This window comes from Giraffa tippelskirchi, chromosome 4 (genome assembly GCF_054371585.1).
Source record: "Giraffa tippelskirchi isolate mGirTip1 chromosome 4, T2T-mGirTip1v1.2.pri, whole genome shotgun sequence".
In the NCBI taxonomy this organism is placed as follows: domain Eukaryota; kingdom Metazoa; phylum Chordata; class Mammalia; order Artiodactyla; family Giraffidae; genus Giraffa; species Giraffa tippelskirchi.
The window spans coordinates 174,662,516-174,682,934 of record NC_137278.1 but is presented as its reverse complement, the minus strand read 5'-3'; the positions used below and the strand labels follow the sequence as shown (position 1 = coordinate 174,682,934).

The 20,419-nt window shown below is 37.0% G+C and overlaps 1 protein-coding gene and 1 long non-coding RNA gene across 4 annotated transcripts in view; one reads left to right on the top strand and one right to left on the bottom strand.

The window, feature by feature from the left end:
- The window catches only part of LOC145546030 (uncharacterized), a 1,126,586-nt gene that overhangs the window by 909,825 nt on the left and 196,342 nt on the right, over window positions 1-20,419 (top strand). The window lies entirely within an intron of this gene.
- The window catches only part of SINHCAF (SIN3-HDAC complex associated factor), a 30,828-nt gene that overhangs the window by 7,399 nt on the left and 3,010 nt on the right, over window positions 1-20,419 (bottom strand). For all 3 annotated transcript variants that reach the window (XM_081591735.1, XM_081591733.1, XM_081591734.1), the window contains exons 2-4: window positions 9,421-9,568; window positions 7,927-8,026; window positions 6,133-6,259 (exon numbers count right to left, since the gene is read on the bottom strand). In XM_081591735.1, the coding sequence (XP_081447861.1) occupies window positions 6,133-6,259; window positions 7,927-8,026; window positions 9,421-9,548 (355 nt within the window). In that variant the 5' untranslated portion in view covers window positions 9,549-9,568. The remainder of the gene's footprint in view (window positions 1-6,132; window positions 6,260-7,926; window positions 8,027-9,420; window positions 9,569-20,419) is intronic.

The window sequence follows — 20,419 nt, the reverse complement described above, 5'->3', positions numbered from 1 at the left end:
CTGAAGGAGGAGGACAAAGAGGGCCCAGGTAACAAAGTACTCAAATATAATGGCTGAAAATGTGCCAGACTTGCCAAGAGACAAACCTATAGATTTAAGCTGAGCAAACGTCACACAGGATATACCCAAAGAAACCAATGCCAAAGTGAAAGTGTTAGTCACTCAGTCTTGTCTGACTCTTTGCAACCCCATGGACTATAGCCCACCAGGCTCCTCTGTCCATGGAATTCTCTAGGCAAGAATACTGGAGTGGGAGCCATTCCCTTCTCCAGGGATCTTCCCAAACCAGGGATCGATCCTGGGTCTCCTGCACTGCAGGCAGGTTCTTTACCATCTTTGCCACATAACACACTAGAATTAAACTCCCGAAAACTGGAGAAAAAGAGACAAATTGAAAGCATCCAAAGAAAAATGAAACCTTACCTATAAAGCAAAAACAATAGATTCTAACTTAGTAAGGAATAAAGGCAGTTAATCAGATACAAGCTACACATGATTTAGTATTTTTGCCCCCAGAAGATATCACATACATTAACAAACCAGAATATAAATCTTTCGGTTAACAGGCACTGAGCTATAAAGCCATCCAACTGCCATTCTCAGCAACAGAAACATCAGACAAGGGCTGAGTCTACTACACACCTCACCTTTATCTAAAGACTCCCCCCCCCTCCCAGGACAGGTGGCTAGAACAATCTTCCAATTTAGAGAACCAATCAAATATTCATGAGGCATCCACTAGACAACAAACCCTGTGTCACATCCTGCATGGGGAGGAACAGGACTAAAGAAAGCTGTTCAGAACAGCGCTCACCAAGTGTTTTCTATTAACAAAATTCTACATAAAATAGCATAAAATTAAGTACCTAAAACAAAGAAAGCACCATTAGTGTTTTTAATATGTTCATTCACTTCCAATCCATGAAGAGCTTAACTCCATGGAAAAACACAACCAAACAAAATCCTTAAGAACAGCAGGCTTCACATAAAAAAAGAACAAAATAATGCCATTTGCAACAACATGGGTACAACTAGAGATTATCATACTAAGTGAAATAAGTCAGACAGAGAAAGACAAATACCATATGATAACACTTATACACGGAATCTAAAATGTGACACAAATGAACCTATGAAACAGAAACAGAATCATGGACACAGAGAAGAGACTTGTGGTTGCCAAGGCGGGGAGGTTGGGGTGGGATGAAGTGAGAGGGTGAGCTTAGCAGACGGAAGCTTTTACATATAGAATGGATAAACAACAAGGTCCTACTGTATAGCACAGAGAAATATATTCAATATCCTATGATAAACCATAATGGTAAAAGAATATTTTTTTTAATGTAAAAAAAAAAAGAGTAGCAGGCTTTAAAGGAGTAAGGCTATGGGAATACTTAAAAAGACTTCCTTAATAATTAACAGCAATAGCAGTGCTATGCTTCTGAAGAAAATGCACTATCCTAGTAACTGCTTAATACCTATGAACCATTTGAAATTGCAGTTATATTTGTCCATTTCTAACTATAAAAGCGGCAACTTTTTTATATGGCTTAATCTAATAATACCTGGGACAACAGGATACAATTAACTACACAAAGAAATGCAGTTCGGGGGAAAAAAGCTTTCTTCTAGAATGTAAATCTGGAAATTCTTCAAAGAACTGAAATTTTAAAAATCTTAAACATTAGGTAGGATTTGGAAATCCCATCCCCCACATGGGATAGATGGGGATGATGAGGAAAGTGACGGAAACAGAATACACCATGCATATTAAGGGAACTGACCCTTTCCCTGAAGGAGACATCCAAAGACTCACTAGGGATTTTCAATTTTATTCTACAGCAACCAAAATCATGGCAGATTTTAGAAAAAATGATCAAAAAAAAAAAAAAGGCTAACATTTCTAGAGGAATTTATTTTTCTTTGTTTTGTTTTACAAAAGCCCTTGTTACTTGCTTATCCTCACTTCTCTTGATTAGGAAACTGTGGTTAAATGTTAAGCAACACCAGGGTCACATATTTGTTCAAGAACTCTAACTAAAATCCATATCTTCAAGAATTAGATCCAATGCCTTTCCAGTACATCACAAAGGAAAGAACATCCCAAGAAGAGGAATAGATGTCAGGTACACGCAAGATGCACAGATGTAAATATATAACTAGAGGCAGACAAACCATTTAGTGGGTGATGTATAAAAATTCAAATATCTCAAAACTGTTACACTGCACACAGCTGCTAGCAATTCACAATGCACCTAGGAAATCTTGTTTCACCGAGTCTCCAAACCCATTAATTTTCAATCTCCAACCTTCCACAACATAGCTTTATCACAAAAATCTAAAATTACACTGGACATATTCCCTTAGGTAAGGCAAAAGTTAGGTGTCACCTTCCCTATAATTAAAGGAAGATGCTAAGAATATACATACAAACTTTCAATTTCTCTACTCCTCAAATGATAAGAAAATTACTGTTTTCTAAACGTTCACTAAAACATTTACTGAGAATAAAGGGTAGAGTCAGTTTTTATTTGCCCCTTGGTGATCGCTGGTTAAGAAACATCTATGATTAAAATATACACGTATTTGATGTTTCAGACTTAAATTGAATAAAGTAGGGAAAGCCACTAGACCATTCAGGTATGACCTAAATCAAATCCCTTATGATTATACAGAGGAAGTGACAAATAGATTTAAGGGACTAGACCTGATAGAGTACCTGATGAACTATGGATGGAGGTTTGTGACATTGTACAGGAGACAGGGATTAAGACCATCCCCATGGAAAAGAAATGCAAAAAAGCAAAATAGCTGTCTGAGGAGGCCTTACAAATAGCTGTGAAAAGAAGAGAAGTGAAAAGCAAAGGAGAAAAGGAAAGATATTCCCATCTGAATGCAGAGTTCCAAAGAATACCAAGGAGAGTTAAGAAAAGCCTTCCTCAGCGATCAATGCAAAGAAATAGAGGAAAACAACAGAATGGGAAAGACTAGAGAGCTCTTCAAGAAAATTAGAGATACCAAGGGAACATTTCATGCAAAGATGGGCTCAATAAAGGACAGAAATGGTATGGACCTAACAGAAGCAGAAGATATTAAGAAGAGGTGGCAAGAATACACAGAAGAACTGTACAAAAAAGATCTTCATGACCCAGATAATCAAGATGATGTGATCACTCACCTAGAGCCAAATATCCTGGAATGTGAAGGCCAGTGGACCTTAGAAAGCATCACTATGAACAAAGCTAGTGGAGGTGATGGAATTCCAGTTGAGCTATTTCAAATCCTCAAAGATGATGCTGTGAAAGTGCTGCACTCAATATGCTAGCAAATCTGGAAAACTCGGCAGTGGCCACAGGACTGGAAAAGGTCAGTTTTCATTCCAATCCCAAAGAAAGGCAATGCCAAAGAATGCTCAAACTAGTGCACAACTGCACTCATCTCACACCCTAGTAAAGTAATGCTCAAAATTCTCCAAGCGAGGCTTCAGCAATACGTGAACCGTGAACTTCCAGATGTTCAAGCTGGTTTTAGAAAAGGCAGAGGAACCAGAGATCAAATTGCCAATATCCACTCGATCATCGAAAAAGCAAGGGAGTTCCAGAAAAACATCTATTTCTGCTTTATTGACGATGCCAAGCCTTTGACTGTGTGGATCACAATAAACTGTGGAAAATTCTGAAAGAGATGGGAATACCAGACCATCTGACCTGTCTCTTGAGAAACCTGTATGCAGGTCAGGAAGCAACAGTTAGAACTGGGCATGGAACAACAGACTGGTTCCAAATAGGAAAAGGAGTACATCAAGGCTGTGTATTGTCACCCTGCTTATTTAACTTATATGCAGACTACATCATGAGAAACACTGGGCTGGAGGAAGCCCAAGCTGGAATCAAGATTGCCGGGAGAAATATCAATAATCTCAGATATGCAGATGACACCACCCTTATGGCAGAAAGTGAAGAAGAACTAAAGAGCCTCTTGATGAAAGTGAAAGAGGAGAGTGAAAAAGCTGGCTTAAAGCTCAACATTCAGAAAATGAAGATCATGGCTTCCAGTCCCATCACTTCATGGGAAATAGATGGGGAAACGGAGGAAACAGTGTCAGACTATGTTTTTGGGCTCCAAAATCACTGCAGATGGTAATTGCAGCCATGAAATTAAAAGACGCTTACTCCTTGGAAGGAAAGTTATGACCAACATAGATAGCATATCTAAAAGCAGAGACATTACTTTGCTAACAAAGGTCCATCTAGTCAAGACTATGGTTTTTCCAGTAGTCATGTATGGATGTGAGAGTTGGACGGTGAAGAAGAATTGATGCTTTTGAACTGTGGTGTTGGAGAAGACTCTTGAGAGTCCCCTGGACTGCAAGAAGGTCCAATCAGTCCATCCTAAAGGAGATCAATCCTGGGTGTTCACTGGAAGGACTGATGTTGAAGCTGAAATTCCAATACTTTGGCCACCTCATGCAAAGAATTGACTCATTGGAAAAGACCCTGATGCTGGGAAGGATTGGGGGCAGGGGGAGAAGGGGACGACAGAGGATGAGATGGCTGGATGGCATCACCGACTCAGTGGGCATAGGTTTGGGTAGACTGTGGGAGTTGGTGATGGACAAGGAAGCCTGGTGTGCTTCAATTCATGGGGTTGCAATGAGTTGGACACGACTGAGCGACTGAACTGAACTGAATTGATGTTGGCTAAATATTTTACTATCAATGTATTATAATAGTTTAGCCAAAGATTAAATATATATTAAATATATTAACAAAATAACTATGGACTAGTAATACCAACAACTTACTAGGAACACCAACTTAAAGCATGGAGTTAGTAGCAGATCTGGAAAGACTTTGGAGTCCTGGGACTATGCTATCCAAAAGAGCAGGATGATTGTATAGAAAGAGCACAGGGTTTTGAGATTAGACAAACCCCAGGTCAAGTTCATCTCTACCACTTATTAAATGACCCCAGATTAAGGTGGAATCACTACCTTGTACTTCCTATCCTAACCTCTAAAACTGAAATCACTGGGATAATTGTAAAGTGCTTGGTATATATACCAAAATGCTCAAGCGATGATAGTTCTCCTTCCTTCCTTTCCTTCTGTCTGATCAGTAAATTTAACTGTCTTTCTCCATTGTTCTAAAACATGCATTGATTGATAATATTTTGTCTAACAAGGGCCTACAGATCTTTTTTCTTTAGCCACACCTCATGCCCCATGCAGTGGCATCCTAACCATTAAACCGCCAGGGCCAGGGAAGTCCCCAGATCTTTTTTAATCCTGAAAACTCCAATATAGGTCCACCTACAATTCTTAAATGGTTCTCAAAACAAACACTTATTTCTAACCCATTTGGCCACAAAATCTGGCCTGATCCGGACCATAATCAGGTGGGCAAACATGACTAGTTTATTTACAGTTCGTTTATTCCACCAATATAAATATGTCTACATTTCTCCTGCAGAAACACTATTGTGCTTGACTCAATAGTGCTGCCTCAAACCCCCAGGGAGTAATAACATTATATACAGTGGATTTCCCTTTCAAAATTTAAATTCCTAAATACAGAAGTACTACAACAGGTCCCCTGCCCCCAATGACTTCCCATAAAAGTAGATGAGCTTATTATTAATTTATCATTTCTTTCCCATCCTCTCACCCAACACACCAAGCCCCTTTAAACCTAAAAATCTTGAGGCTGCAATATGTGAGTTATGATTTCCAAAATTACTCTCCAGAAAACCTGGGTTTTAGTCTCAGGCTGCCCACTAATTATTTACATACCTTTCTGCCTATCTTCAGGCCTCAATCTCCTTAAGCATAAAAATCAAGTAAACAAACTTGAAACATTAATCTTCTAGAAAAGATGTCAATAAAGAGATAAGAATGGTCCAAGTGTTCTGAGTAGTTTGAAGAAGTGGCTAATGAAAGTACTTTTAAGACATCAAAATCAAGATACAGTTTCAAGATTTCCTAGAGAAAAACATCTCTACCAAGTCAACATTGCCTCCCACTCTTTTTTTAAAAAGCCACAAAAGAAAAAATGGTCTACATATGAATGTGCCACCTGCAGACAAAAACAAAACATCCATTCTTAAATCCTCATGTCTCAATATCCAACTTACTGTGGCGTTTAAATTCCTTCTGCAGTTTACTGATCTGGTTACTTTTTATCCTGTTTCCAGATAGAGTTTTCACTTTCTTTGGTTTCAGTGTAGTCTTTAGACTGGGTCCTGCCCTTGCATCTACCACCTGGAAGAAAATACTGAATATTTAATACCATTTTAAAAATGACACCTCTGTATTCCCTTAGTTCAGATGAGTGCTTATTTGAAGGAGCCAAATTTGAGAACCATAGTTTTCTACTCAGTGTTTAAGAGCTCATGTGCACTTTGAATCATCACATGGTATTAAAAACAGTTTATCTAGGGTTTTTTTACTTTGAAGTAGTAACAGCAGGCGTCGCTGGACAAAAAATTTATATAGATTTTATATATGGTGAAAATGAGCCAAGTAGGTTAAGAAAAACCAGACCTTACAACAATTAACATTCCTACTGGATGACGTCTGCAGTTTACAAAACGTTTTCATATACTTTTGATTCTAACTTCACCACAAAGCAGTAAGCATTAATTTGTTACTCCAAGAGATATTAAACTATGTATTTTGCCATATTTCACTAAACTAGTAAATAGGCAAAGGTAGGTAGGGAAGGCGCCCAGACTCAAATCAGGGTTTTCAGACCTATGCTTCATGCTCTTTTTACTACACACCCTTAAGCCTGAGGTCAGCCACATGCGGGCAATGGCATGTTCTCCCACAGCCTGGTAAGGCCACTGGTCTAGCCCCATATGGTCTCATTTCTCATGTCTTCATTCACATTTACTATCTGCAGATTTCTATCCTTATGTAACGGACAGAGGAGCCTGGTGGGTTACAGTCCATGGGGTCGCAAAGAGTCAGACACAACTGAAGCGACTTAGCATGTGGGTATCCTGATGTAAAAAGGTTGACATCACCTTCAAAATCACAATTTGGATCTTCCCCACATAAGCTATTAAAGAAAAACTCACAATTTTATCAGTTAACAGACACACGGAAACCTATTATAAAAATGTAACATTGTCATCAAAGAACAGCATAAGGCTACTGTAAGAAAAAATGTAAAGAATAAATGCCTGCCTGCTTAAAAACAAGTATCTTGTATAAATGTCATAAATCTTCTGAAAGCTAGCATATAGAAAAATAAGTAACACTTAACAGTGTTGTTCTAGTCACTGAAAATATTTTCTGAAGAAGTCTAGTGACATTATAAAGCGCAATGCAAATCTCAATTTAACATAGAGAATAAAAACAGCTTCTGTTTAACTGAGTGATTACTAATTATTCTTTATATGTATCATCTCATTCAGTTCTTACAACAGTTCTGTGACATGGCTATTATCCTTTTTTGCACTTAATAAATAATGTCACTTGTCCAAAGTTCACAAGTAGTAAGTGGTAAAAAAGGAGGGTTTAAATCCAGTTCTCAATGTACATCCATGTGCTCATTAGTACCAGCATGAGTTAGGAAATATGTTGTCCTAAGAGACCTAAGAGATGAAAAAAAGGATTCATGTCTAATTAACTGAAGGAATTTCTGGGTTGAATCTAAAAATATGTTAAATGTATACTGTGAATCTCCAAAATGGGTATATTCAATACAACCTCAGGGAAAGGCCATACCAAGCTATTAATATTCTGCTCCCAAACACGCCAAAATGTTATATGATTATATCTAAGCAGCAACTAGTATTTTTCTTTATTTTTTTCAGACTTTTCTACCCCAGGAACATATTATTTCCTAAATTAGGGGAAAAACTAGTGTTACTTTACATATAACAGAGGTACAACTGAGAAAGAGAAATAGATAAACTCACATGATTCCAGTTTTTTTTTGATCCTGCTGGCAATTTCTTCCATCTTTTCACAAGCAGGACACAGGCATTACAGATATCTCCTGAACGAGTCTCATGTAATCTGATAAGAAAATGATCAAATCTTTACTCCTTTCATAAAAGAATTCATGCAAGTACATTTCTTTTAGAAAAAAACACTATTTATAGTTTATAGATGTTATTTCCAATAGTCTGGAGTGATCCAGTTCTACTGTTTCTGTAGAATATTTCAAAAGTCTAATTAACTTCTATGTGCTGCAATTTGGTCATTTTAAAATAAAGAATTTTTTTTAATTAAACAATGGTAAAGTTTAAGACCTAGAGAAGATCCTGGTCACCATGGTTTTAAACAATGATGTCCAATTAATCTTTCTTGAAATGTATAGATACATAAGCAATAAAACACTATCCTTTAAGTAAAATAATGTGCCATGATATCTAGTTTCCCAACAAACAAAACCAGAGAGACACTGTCATATTATTTTAATGAAGGTATTTGCATAAGGGGAAATAAATGTATAGTTTCCAAGTTATTTTTTAATTGTCTCTCTGAGGAATTTTTCACTTACTACACATATTCCTATATTACAAATATATACAGAAAAATACTAATAGCATTTATTATATATACAATTGGAAATAAAGACATTAAGAGAAAAATGTGACTTCATATGGCAAGGTTGGTTGGTGGAGACTCTGACAACCTTCAGAATAAATACAGTCAAGGATTAACAATAACAGAATGTTTTGATAAGAAAATACAGGGGTGAAATTAATTTCTAACATAAAAAATGGCTCAACATTAAGTATTTTGTTTCATCAAAGTATTTTTTGGAAAGTAAATTCCATTTTATTAAGCAGAGGTTTACTGTCAAAAGATAAATAAAGAACAAAATTATAAAATAAAACTAATGTACCCTGACAGGTTTCAGGGCAGAACATTAAACCCTGTTAGTATCCTCAGTTGATTGGGTTAAAATTTATTTGTATAACTTAAAAAAACAATACAAAATACAGAAAACTAGTGGAGGACAATTACTCTAAGAGAGAATAAGGGTTATTTTTTTAATCTCTTTATACATCTTAAAGTTAACAATGAAAGGTTCTATTATAACTTTTTAAAAATATATTTTTAATTGGTGGCTAATTGCTTTATCCAATGTTGTTGTTTTGGTTTCTACTGTACATGAATCAGCTATCAGTATACATGTATCTCCTCCCTTCTGAGCCTCCCTCTTAACTCCCCCATGATTAAGGGCTTCACAATAAACTTGGTGGTTCCTCATAATCTAGAAAAAAAAAGGTATGCTGTCAGTATGTTTGGATTTAAGAGCAAGTGCCTTGAAACAACCTAGATTAGAATATGAGTGATTTTAATTATTATTGCACTGTTCCAATCCCTTTGCTTAGAAATATTTCCTTATACTGTGATCTTTTTCACTCTAAAAATGGTACAAACATCTCACATGATCTTACCCAAAACAGCTCTGGAAATCCTTTTCATAGCGTTTACTGTCAGTGAATCGAGAACTGGAGGATTTAGCTCTGCAAATACAGCAGCCCTCTATACTTCGGTACATCTTTGGCTTGTGAAAACCAAACATCTTTTCTTCTGGGCAATAGCCTGTAAAGCCAAGGGAATTGACACAGCTTTGTTGAGGGCTATAACAAGAAACCATTAAAAGCAAGCTCTCTGCTCCACCCCACCCCCTGCATCATGGTATTATATGACCAAGCCAGACAGGAGGGCTCTGGTGAAGACCTCTTGGATCTACCTCAATTCTTGGCACACGAGCATGCCAAGTATCTAAAACAAACAAAATAGTTCAGATATATAACAAGGCTTCTCCTACCTCCCCCTACTCTCCTGGCAAAAACTCACTCTGAAACTGCAGGAAGCAGGCATTTTCTAAAATTCAAGATTCTAGGTAGAGAAGGACAGAGAAGCCTGGCGTGCTGCAGTCCATGGGGTTGCAAAGAGTCAAATACAACTGAGCGACTGCACAACAACAAAGCAGAGAATACAACAAATTCTCTCCACTGTCCTGTGAAACACCGGAATCACACATAGTGGAGGACACGTCCTAAAATTAAAGGTACCCCTTTTGACTCTGCATGTTTGCATTACTGTGATTCCCCGCTTGGAAAGTTCTGAGCATTTACCACGGGACTACAATTTGATACTAAGCACAGAAGTAGCTCAATATGCATCAACCCACACTAGTTTGCCCTATGGGAAATCAGAGGGGATTTCTTCTGCGATAAACGGGAAGTTCTAAGCAGGCGAGTTATCCTTGATTTGAAACTACGGAAAGGAGGATGTAAAATATACAAAAAACCAGGGTTATAGTTTAAGAATGGTAATTTCATAAATCATTAAGACAGATTAAGAGTGAGCTCATGTTGCCTGACCAGTGGTCTGCCCCTCAGCCATTACAGAGGTTTTTGAAGTTCTTCAATGAGGTGCTGTGCCTGAGAGCCGTAATAGTGGGAGGCAGATGTTCAAAAATGTAGAGTGAGATAAACTGTGATTTCCATGATCAAAAAAACCCTCAACATCCATCAAGGAAGGAAGAAAGAACTCCAGGGCTGGTTGCAACAAAAAGGCAGCTGGTAGTAAACATATACCTTATAAATAATTTAGAATATCCAAAACAAGGACCAACTTCACAAAACATCTGGACTAAGAGGTGATGAAAATGTAATGAACAGAAACTAAACCCCAAAGGACAAATCCAGAGCAGAGCCTCTGTGTGTGTGTGTGTGTGTGCCTGCACACACACACAAACATCACATAAAGCATAAGAGAAAATTATTAATATTAACTAGATTTGTACCCACAGTTTTAGGAGTTATGATCACGTTTTAAAAGGAATGCCATCCTTTTAAAAGTTCTTTTAGAAATACACTGAAATATATGAGTAAAACAAAAGCCTTGGTGTTTGTCATTGAATGACCTCTTCTCTAACCTCATTCCATTCCAATTCTGGTTAGCCATACCAGACTAAGCATTTATGAAAGTGATTCAGAAAAATAACCAAATAATCAGACTCTGTATGGGTGCGTGTGAGATGAAGGGATTCTGAAATACAAAGGATTTAAAATTTGCTTTTAAGAAAATAATTTATCAGCAAATAATTAGCCAAACACTTAAGTTTTCCTTTTAAACAGGAACTAGTATTCTTTGATGTTTTTGAGAGGCAAGTAAGAAAGATGTGATGGATCAGAAGGCCACTGATGCATTTCAATAATTAAGTCTAAATTAAAAGTTAGTTTAAGAATTGTTAAACAAGAACATAACATTTCTAGTTGATTAAGGTAATTGTTTTCATTAAGTGAGACTTTTTTTGAAAGGAAAAAAATGAGGAAGGTGCTCAATATGTAGTAGGAAAAGGCATAGACCTGTGAAATGAGGTAGATTTTTTTTTTTTCAGTCTAACAAAAATTCACATGATAAATGAAAAGAAAATTGCCTTCTGAAGAAAATGGCCATGCACTTCTTTGGAAAAAACAATGTCAAACGACACGGGTTTATACAAAAGTAGAAGCTACTGCTTTAATTTGTATATTCCTGTTTTGAGGCAAAAATGTAACACAACTCTTTCTAGTCCTTACACCAACCTGCAGCCTCTCCAAATTCCCTTAATACCTTCCATTATCATCAAGGTCAAAAGTCTACAGTTCCTCTTGCAGTCGCCAGCTTCATCAGTAGCTCTAGGAAACTTCAACCTCCCTCCCTTCTCCGCAAGGACAGAGGAAGTACAGCAAGAAAGGCCAGTTCATTCCATTAATACACAGGCCAAATCCCATTACAGGACAGACTATTTCTACCCTCACAATCCCCTTCCTTCCACAAATAATAAACATACTATCAAAACTATAAAAAATGCAGGTCATCTCCAAGATATGAACTACTACTACCTTCACTGAGGCTGGATTTGACCAAGTCATAGTTTGTGCCACTTATCATGCTGGCAAGCTGCTAAGGAATATTAAGGCTATAGCTAAATATTACTTTCCTTTTCATCAGCAGCGATTGTGAATCAATTTTTGTTGGTGGTAGGAATCACCACAAAACTTAGCCAATAGTAAGTGAAACAATCCACTCTTCAGCCTGAGAAATGTTCTTCTTAGACATCAGAGAAAATCTAATAGCTTGATGTCTTCTGACTGATATCTTTTATGTAGCTCTGCAACCTTGTTTTTCCTGGCAAAATTCTTCTGCCTAAACAGCTGAGTGGGGAGTCTAAATTCTAGGGTTCACCCTCTTTCAATGCTAAGTGCAGTAAGGAGGCAGGCACCTGTCCTGATGCAACATGCAAGTAGCACATGAGCCTTTTAACGGATGATTACTTAATAAACCTATTAAACCTTTTCTGAGCTTATTCCTGCACTTGAGAGGCACCTGGGAATCTGCAGTAAATACACAGGGGTTTCATTTTGGGCTTTGTTTACAAGCAACTCACTTAAGCAGTGATTGGTGTTTAACCATTTTGAGCTTTGGGGAGGCCAGAGATTAACTGAAAGTATTTTCACAAAACCTACAGACCCACTAATGTTTTAAAAAAAAAAAAACCTTACCTAATCTCTGGGAAAAAACTAAGACACAAAATGGCTCTGAAACCAAGTTACTTTATATATTTGAGAAGGTGGTGAGTGAGCACGGCACAGTTTGATTTTAAACGTGGGATTTCTGCTACCTCAACAAACTAAGTGGTCTTTAGAATACTTCTTCCCTATAAAAATACTGAATAACTATGTTGCTTTGTATACCTGAAATTAACATAATAAAAATAAGTAACATAATAAAACTGAATCAACCTCAGTTTTAAAAACAGAGTATTTCTTTCCTAAGCTTACATTTGTGCAGTATTAAATGATTCCTCCAGAAAAACCTATTTTACTTGTTTAAATTATTAGTGATTTTTGTATGTATTCTTACAGATGTCACATCACTCATCAGTGTTTTAATAGAAGGAAGCCAATGCCATCTGCTTCCTAACTGATGAACAGTTACAGATCAGAGTAGACTCCATATAATATCACCCTTAAGCATGTATTTGCAGAAGCAGAAGAAAATTTACCTTTGAAATAAAAGACTTAAAAAAATAAAAGACTTAAAATGCTGATTTTAAAACTGTCATTTGCCTTCTAAAAATAAGACAGTAGCAATGGTTGCAAAACTCTAAATATATAAAAGCTACTGAATTGTATACTTTGAGAGTGAATTTTATGATACATAAATTATTACAATAAGCTTGTTTCTAAAAATAAAAAGATTGGGTTTGGAATTCTCTTGACTTTATTCATCTTTGTAACCTCAGCACCTAGAATATTGTCAATCATGTAATATGAACTCAATAAATGTGTGGATTAAACTTTAAAAAAAAAAACCGTCATTTGTACAGTACTTCATGTTTTATAAAGTACTTTCACTGACATTTCTTTACCTACTGTCAGCCAAAAAGCCACATTTTTAAAAAAATATTATAACAGTTAAAAACAAACCAACCATGCTGAAACTACTGTTCTAATTTAATTCAATCTCCCAAAATTGAAAAGATTAAAGTTAATAGCTAAGTCAGCAAAAGCCATAGGAGAAATAACTGTAATTACATGAACAACTAGCATACAGAGACAGCAATGTGAATTTTTAAAATGCAACAATCAATTTTGAACATTTCTTTTGATTCATTTATTGGGGTTTCATCTACTTTAAAACTATAAATTTCATAAAAATTCAATGACCAATTTAATGAAAGGATGGGGAATGCATCCTTAGTGTTGAAGCGAGCAGAGTGTGAAGTAACCACTATTTATCAAGATGCAAAAGAGCCAATTCTAATCTCATTTAATAAGACGATGAAGCCAAAGAGCAGGATGATGTCTTAGTACACTTAATATAGCACACATAATGTAAGTTTACTGAGCACAGTATAATATGATGGGGAAGTAATCTTAACAACCAATAGTAAAAGGATGTATAAGAAGTTTTCTGATAGTTCCAAGCTTAAAGATGATCTCTTATAATTTTTAGTAATACCAAATACTTAATTTGGTATCAACTAAGGAACAGTATGAAGAATCATGAAAAATGCACATTTTAGAGCTTTTAGTACCCTTTTTAACATGGAATTAGGAGACAGTGAGGTGAAAATCTTAATTCTGCAGAGTATTTTCTTATCTTTCAAATCTTATAAGGGTGTGATTTTAATTAACATTTAGGAAAATGGAGAAGGTTCTTATTATGATGTATGTAACATCTATTAGGTTCACCTTAGTTGGTATGCTTTGAAGGACACCAACAGTTCCTCCAATGTAATAACTTCCCCAATTACATTTTCTAGATTCCTTCTGGGTAATTGTTTTTCTTATATTCAAAAATACCTTTCAGGGGCTTCCCTGGTGGTCCAGTGGTTAAAAATTCGCCTGCCAATGCAGAGGACATGGGTTCCATCCCTCGTTCAGGAAGATTCCACATGCCCTGTGCCACAACTCCTGAGGCTGCATGCCCTACCTAGAGTCCATGCTCCACAACAAGATAGGCCACTGCAATGAGAAGCCCACACACGACAACTAGAGACCAGCCCCAGCTTGCTGCAACTAGAGAAAGTTCCAGTGCAGCAAGGAAGACTCAACACATCCAAGAAACAAAATAAACAAATGTTTAAAAAATTTTTTTTCAAAACTCAAAATGCACTGGATAGACTAGGTAGAAGAAAACAGAAGTAAATATGCCAAAGATGATGATAAATCAGCTTTCATAGTTAACTTCGTAACTTGTCCGTACCATCCTGAGAAGTGAAATTCTGATGCACAAATTAGGGGTGCAACCTCCCAAATTAAAACATTTCTAAATTGTTCTTCATTTTCAAGAGACCAAACCCTACAGCTTCTAATCGTTTTTTCTAACAAACCAAATGACCTAGACTTCTTTTTTTAAAAAGCACACATAAGATAGTGTGCGTGCATGATGCTCTGGCATTGTGTCCGACTCTTTGTGATCCCTTGGACTGTAGCCCGCCAGTCTTCTCTGTCCATGGAATTTTCTGGGAAAAAATACTAGAGTGAGTTGCCATTTCTTCCTCCAGGGAATCTTCCTGACCCAGGGATCGACCCCACATCTCCTGTATCTCCTGCACTGTCAGGAGGATTCTTGACCACTGTGCCACAAAGTAAATGTCCATGGATTCTCAGACTGGTTCAAGTATGGTGTCTTCATACTACAGGATACCCTTTCAGCCCTTAAAAGAAGGCAGTAGATCTACAACATGTGCAGGGAAGGTACTTTTTTTCAAGATATCTTGTTATATAGTATGTTTTTAATGAGATCTTGAATACACAAACTGGCTTTTTAAAACAGACTTTTAAGAACCAATAACTAGCAATTGTCTCTGAGGGGTGCAAGAATGAAGGAGGTTTACTTTCACTTTACTCCCTTCTATACCATTTTTTTTAAAATCAAGAGCACCACCCCCCAAAACTTTACTCATCATCACATATCTTGACTTAACTGAAGAGGAATCTGAAAAAGCCCAAAGAACTTAAATAAACTTCCTCAAAGACATACAGATGAAGGGATACACATTAGGAAATATATTCCACAAGAGAGCATACAGAATAGACTAGTAAAATCAGAACAGACAGAACAGAATGGGAAGGAAACTGCAGAGACGAGACAAGCAAAAGATTTGTAAAGTGGGAAGGAAGCAGCAGTGAACCAAGACGAAAGGAACCAAGCAACCAAAGACAACTCTGAAGTGAAGGAGGTGCATTTTTTAGAGCTGAACTTTAAACGGCATGATTATGGGAAAGGAAGAGAAATAAATACGAAAAAGCACTTATGATCCAAAGTTAAGTGCCACCTCGAGTTCCTGAAACTGGTAATGCCACCTTTGACACCATTTTAGTCAACAGTATGCTATCTTTAATCACATGTAAGTACAGGATCCAGTAAACACTAACAGTGTAACTGTAGCAACACTCTTCACAAAGGGTCAAATAGGATTGTTTTGTGTTCTCCCACTGCTAGGCCACTTGGCTGCAGTATTCCCCTACAAAAAGATACGTTTCAATAGTGCTTAAGGAAAACCATGGGGCAATCAAACACTACTATTTCCTTTTACTTGCTTCTAGTAGATACCTACCCACACCCCAATACCAAAGTTTCTGAATTTATTAATTCACTTTTTAAAGTGAAATTTAATAATTTAAACTTGCTGGAGAAAAACAGAAAGAGGTGGTGGACGCCCACTTGTCTGCCAATAGCTTCTCCAAACATGTACCCAGTCTGAGAAATTATATGATAAATATTTATCCAGTGCTGCCTATGGAATCCACGCTCAGTAGAAGACCCTAGAACTCCTCCTACAGGAAAGGGGTCAAACTCAGAAATTAAGTCTTCAGCTGACATAGCACAGGTTAAAAATAAAAATCACAAATCCAGGTCTCTGCCTTTTAGACAGAAAAAATCACAAATCCAGGTCTCTGCATTTTAGATGGTGTAAAAAGAAATACTAGGTCTTTCCATTTTGATACTGTAAAAACACAACAAAACAAAACTGGGTATTCTAATACCAGATTAAGAGCAATTCCAGTGAATGAGAAAGTTAAAGGTTGGGGGGATAGTATTTATCTGCTTTTAAAGGATGATTATTAGTTAAGAAATGTGACTGTTATGAGTGTGGCGAAGAAGTCAAGCTGGAATCTATATTGCTGCTTTTGTCTTTACAAGTGAATAGGAAGTCTCAAATTTTATTTGTCCTCTGTAATATTAGGGTAAAATCTTACTTCTACTTTCCAGGGATGCTGTGGAGCAAGAATATGAAAACATCAGTGCATGTATGCCATTTATTTCCTTGAATTTATGACTTGCACATTGTAGAAATATAAACTCTTATCTGTCCCAAGACACATCCAACTAATTAAAATGAATTAGAATTTTGATATCTGAAGGTTTTAAGAACAAGCTTGTGGGGAAGGAGGAACTTAAAATTTCCAGAGATTTTCAGTTTATGAAACTAGACCATATTCCTTTCCATGAAGGCTGTTCTCCATTTTCAAACTTGACAAAAATGTTAAGAAAGCCCATACCTACCTGGTCTAACCCAAATCTCAGGAAAGTTCCTAAAGCTCTCTGAAGCACCAATAAATACAAGGACTGGCAGTCCTAACCTTTAAATGCCCTCCTGATTATACTGTCTTCTCTTCCAAACACATTCTTTTTGTGTTCACCTAACCTGGCTTTAATCCATATTATCACATAAAAAATCTGAAAGTCAACCAGGTTCTCCCTTCTCATCCTCTGCAAGATCTCTACCATCTCCATGATGAAGTCCTTAGAGACTCTGCTTCTTCTTTCACTTCTCTGGTTCATGTTCCTTGCATTCCCATTGCCTGTTTGTCCCTCATGGTGTCTGAACGTCTGTCAGAGCCTCGTACTGACTTATAAGGCTGCACCCTTCAAATAGGTGGTATCGTCCTAAAGTTCAAATATTAATATCCCTTCCAAGGTACCAACACTTGGATATCATGATAATATCCAAACTCCTTGGCAAGAAATTCAAATCTTTTCAGGATCTAGTCCTGTCTACCCGCTACTCTCAATACAGAATTCTGATATTCCAGGAGTGTCAAATCAACCTTAATAACTAACCACATCCATACTTAAGGCTGCTATTTCTGTCCAAATCGTTTCTCCTTCATCCTCTTAACCTAAGAAGTTATTTGAGAATTACATCTTTTTACAAAACCTTTCCATTCCTAACAAACACACTGGATTTCATGTACTTGTTTAAGGTACTGTTCCCTCTGTGCTTAGTCACTCAGTGGTGTCCGACTCTGCAACCCCATGGCCTGTAGCCTACCAGGCTCTTCTGTCCGTGGAGATTCTCCAGGCAAGAATAATAGAGTGGATTGCCATGCCTTCCTCCAGGGGATTGCTCCCTCTACTCAATGATAAACTGTTACAGGACAGAAAATATTAATAAGTCTTATATTACAACCAGGTGTTGACTATACATCGTATACAGAACTGGGTGGAACTTGCTAAGAAGTGTGGGGTAGACAAAATGGAGTTGAACAGTGTTTTTAAGGGCATGAAATAGGAATGGTGTCCACAATAAAGACGTACATTAAAAAAAAAAAAATGATGTTTTGAACAGTATCATTTTTCTTTAACATTTAGTTTCTAAACTTTTGCACCCCCCCCCCAAAAAAGTGAGCTTTAAAGATTTCCAAGAAATGTACAACAAATGAATGGCTTTAATCAGAAAAGACTAATAGCGGACAAGTCAATGTTTTCATAACAATTGATAGAAAAAATATTTCTTGCTGACTTCAAGCAGGCATGTGTAGAGGAAGGGAGGATTAGGAGAACAATGTGTGTAGAAATGAATCTCAAAACGAGAGCTATTTAAACTCAGCATACATTAACATCAACCAAATTAAAATAATATTAAGCCAAATCAAACATAGCAGGTGGAAACAACTAAATATGAAGGTAGAAAAAATTGAGTTAAACTGCAACTTTTGTACTTGAATATGTAATAGCAAATGTGTCTGTGACTTCTGTATTTCTAGTACAAAAAGAAAACTCTCCCTTGAAAATAAACTCCCTTCTTTTGGATTAGCTGCATTTCCATAATACAGAAAACCTCTCAGTTGCAGGTTCAATTAAAAGAGAAACTGAAAAAGAGAAACTGGAGAACCAGAAGATAACAAAATATTTTCAATTTATAACAGGACCCTCTTGTGGACAAATCAGAAAGAAAATGGCATTTTCTAGATTTCTACCGGACTTTTTGATGTTACCTGGGTGAATCAGAATTAGATTGGCAACCAGGAGTTTAAGGCAGTGTCTTCCCAGAAACAGTTTCTGAAGGTGGGGGATGGGACCAAACACAATTATGTATTCCAGCAAGGAAACTGATCCAAACCTGTTTTGTCTTCTGCAAAATGTCTACTTTCCAAAGTTGTGAGGACAACAGGTTGTATTACCAAGCACATGATTTACTTATTTACATCCCCGAGAACCAGGTATGATTATTGCTATTTTGCAGATGACAAAATCTGACTACAAAGTGATGATCATGTCTTTGGAAACCAAGCATTTCAACCCCACAGACTTCTGAACACTAACCTAGTGCCTCAGCAAATATATTCCCCTCCTTCTTAGCCAATTACATGCCTAGCACTGTTTAGGGAAAAAAAGAAAATGTAATACTTTTAAAGCAACCTACTATGTGCCTAGCATGGTAAATTAATTTGTCCTTGCAACAGCTTATGAGGTTGGTCTACATTTCAAATTAGCTTAAGTTTTTCCCAGTGAAAAACTTATTTTACATGGAAAATCGTTCTCAAAGTGCTTCCGTGACATAAATCTGCCTGACTGTGAGCTTATGAGCCAGGTTTTCCCAGGGTCTGACTGCCAACTCGGGAGAAAAAACTGATCATTCAGGTTCCAGATACACAGAATAGTACTTCGCAATAGCAGCCTTGAGGCCCTCCTAAGATTCTAGAATTTACTATGTACTGAACTTTTTATCTCCAATCTCTTGTAAAGGTAATGCAAAAAAGGAAGACAGCAGAGACCTCGTCTGTGTCTTTCCCACTCTCAACTCATTTACCTTGATAAACCAAATCTCTGCTGCACATATCAGCTGATATTTAAAACAAAAGCCTTAAACTCTAGATACATTTGAAATTTCTCAGAATATTGAAATCTAGCTGTAACGGCTCTAAAATACTAATTAAGAAAACAAATTAAAGAATCTCACAGTGTATTGGCAAAGCTCCTCATATGCGTTTTATTAATAAATACCTGACCCAGAGAAATAACTCCCCAAAGGAAAGCCATAAGGTTATTAAACCTGAAGTTTCTCATTCTCTTGACAAGATCTTTCTACTCATTTCAGAAAAGTATTAATATTGGCAGCTTTTAGGTATTTGTCATTCAGTCAACCAAAACTTGGGGGAAAAGAGTATACTGAATAGCAAAACAATGAAAGCACAAAACTGGTTTCAATTTGTATGGATAGTCTCGTGTGGGCGTGGCCCTCAAAGGTTATTTTTATTTTTCAGTAAAGGCCACTTTTAGATTCTAACCCTTAAACATGATCAAAATACAGGAGAAATAAGGAAAGAAACAACAGACACGGTGCTGCTTATCGGATGTCTAGACTGCAAGCAAACCCCAAATACCAAAGAAGCATCCATGTGTCAAACCAGCATAATTTCTGAGCTATGCCTGGGGCCACATACCAAAAAAAAAAAGTTAGCTTGAAAAGAAAATCTAAGAGGGGTAACCAGCAGGTCAATCCCAGGTCACAGGAACTAGGAAGAGCTAGCTGGGACAGCTAGCCATTACCTTGTGTCATCCCCCTGAGCAGCTTCCTCCCCAACCCCCATAGAAAATCTCCAAGAAAGGCCTAACTCCTACGTGCTAGCTTCTTCAAGGTCGTCCAAAGATAACGCA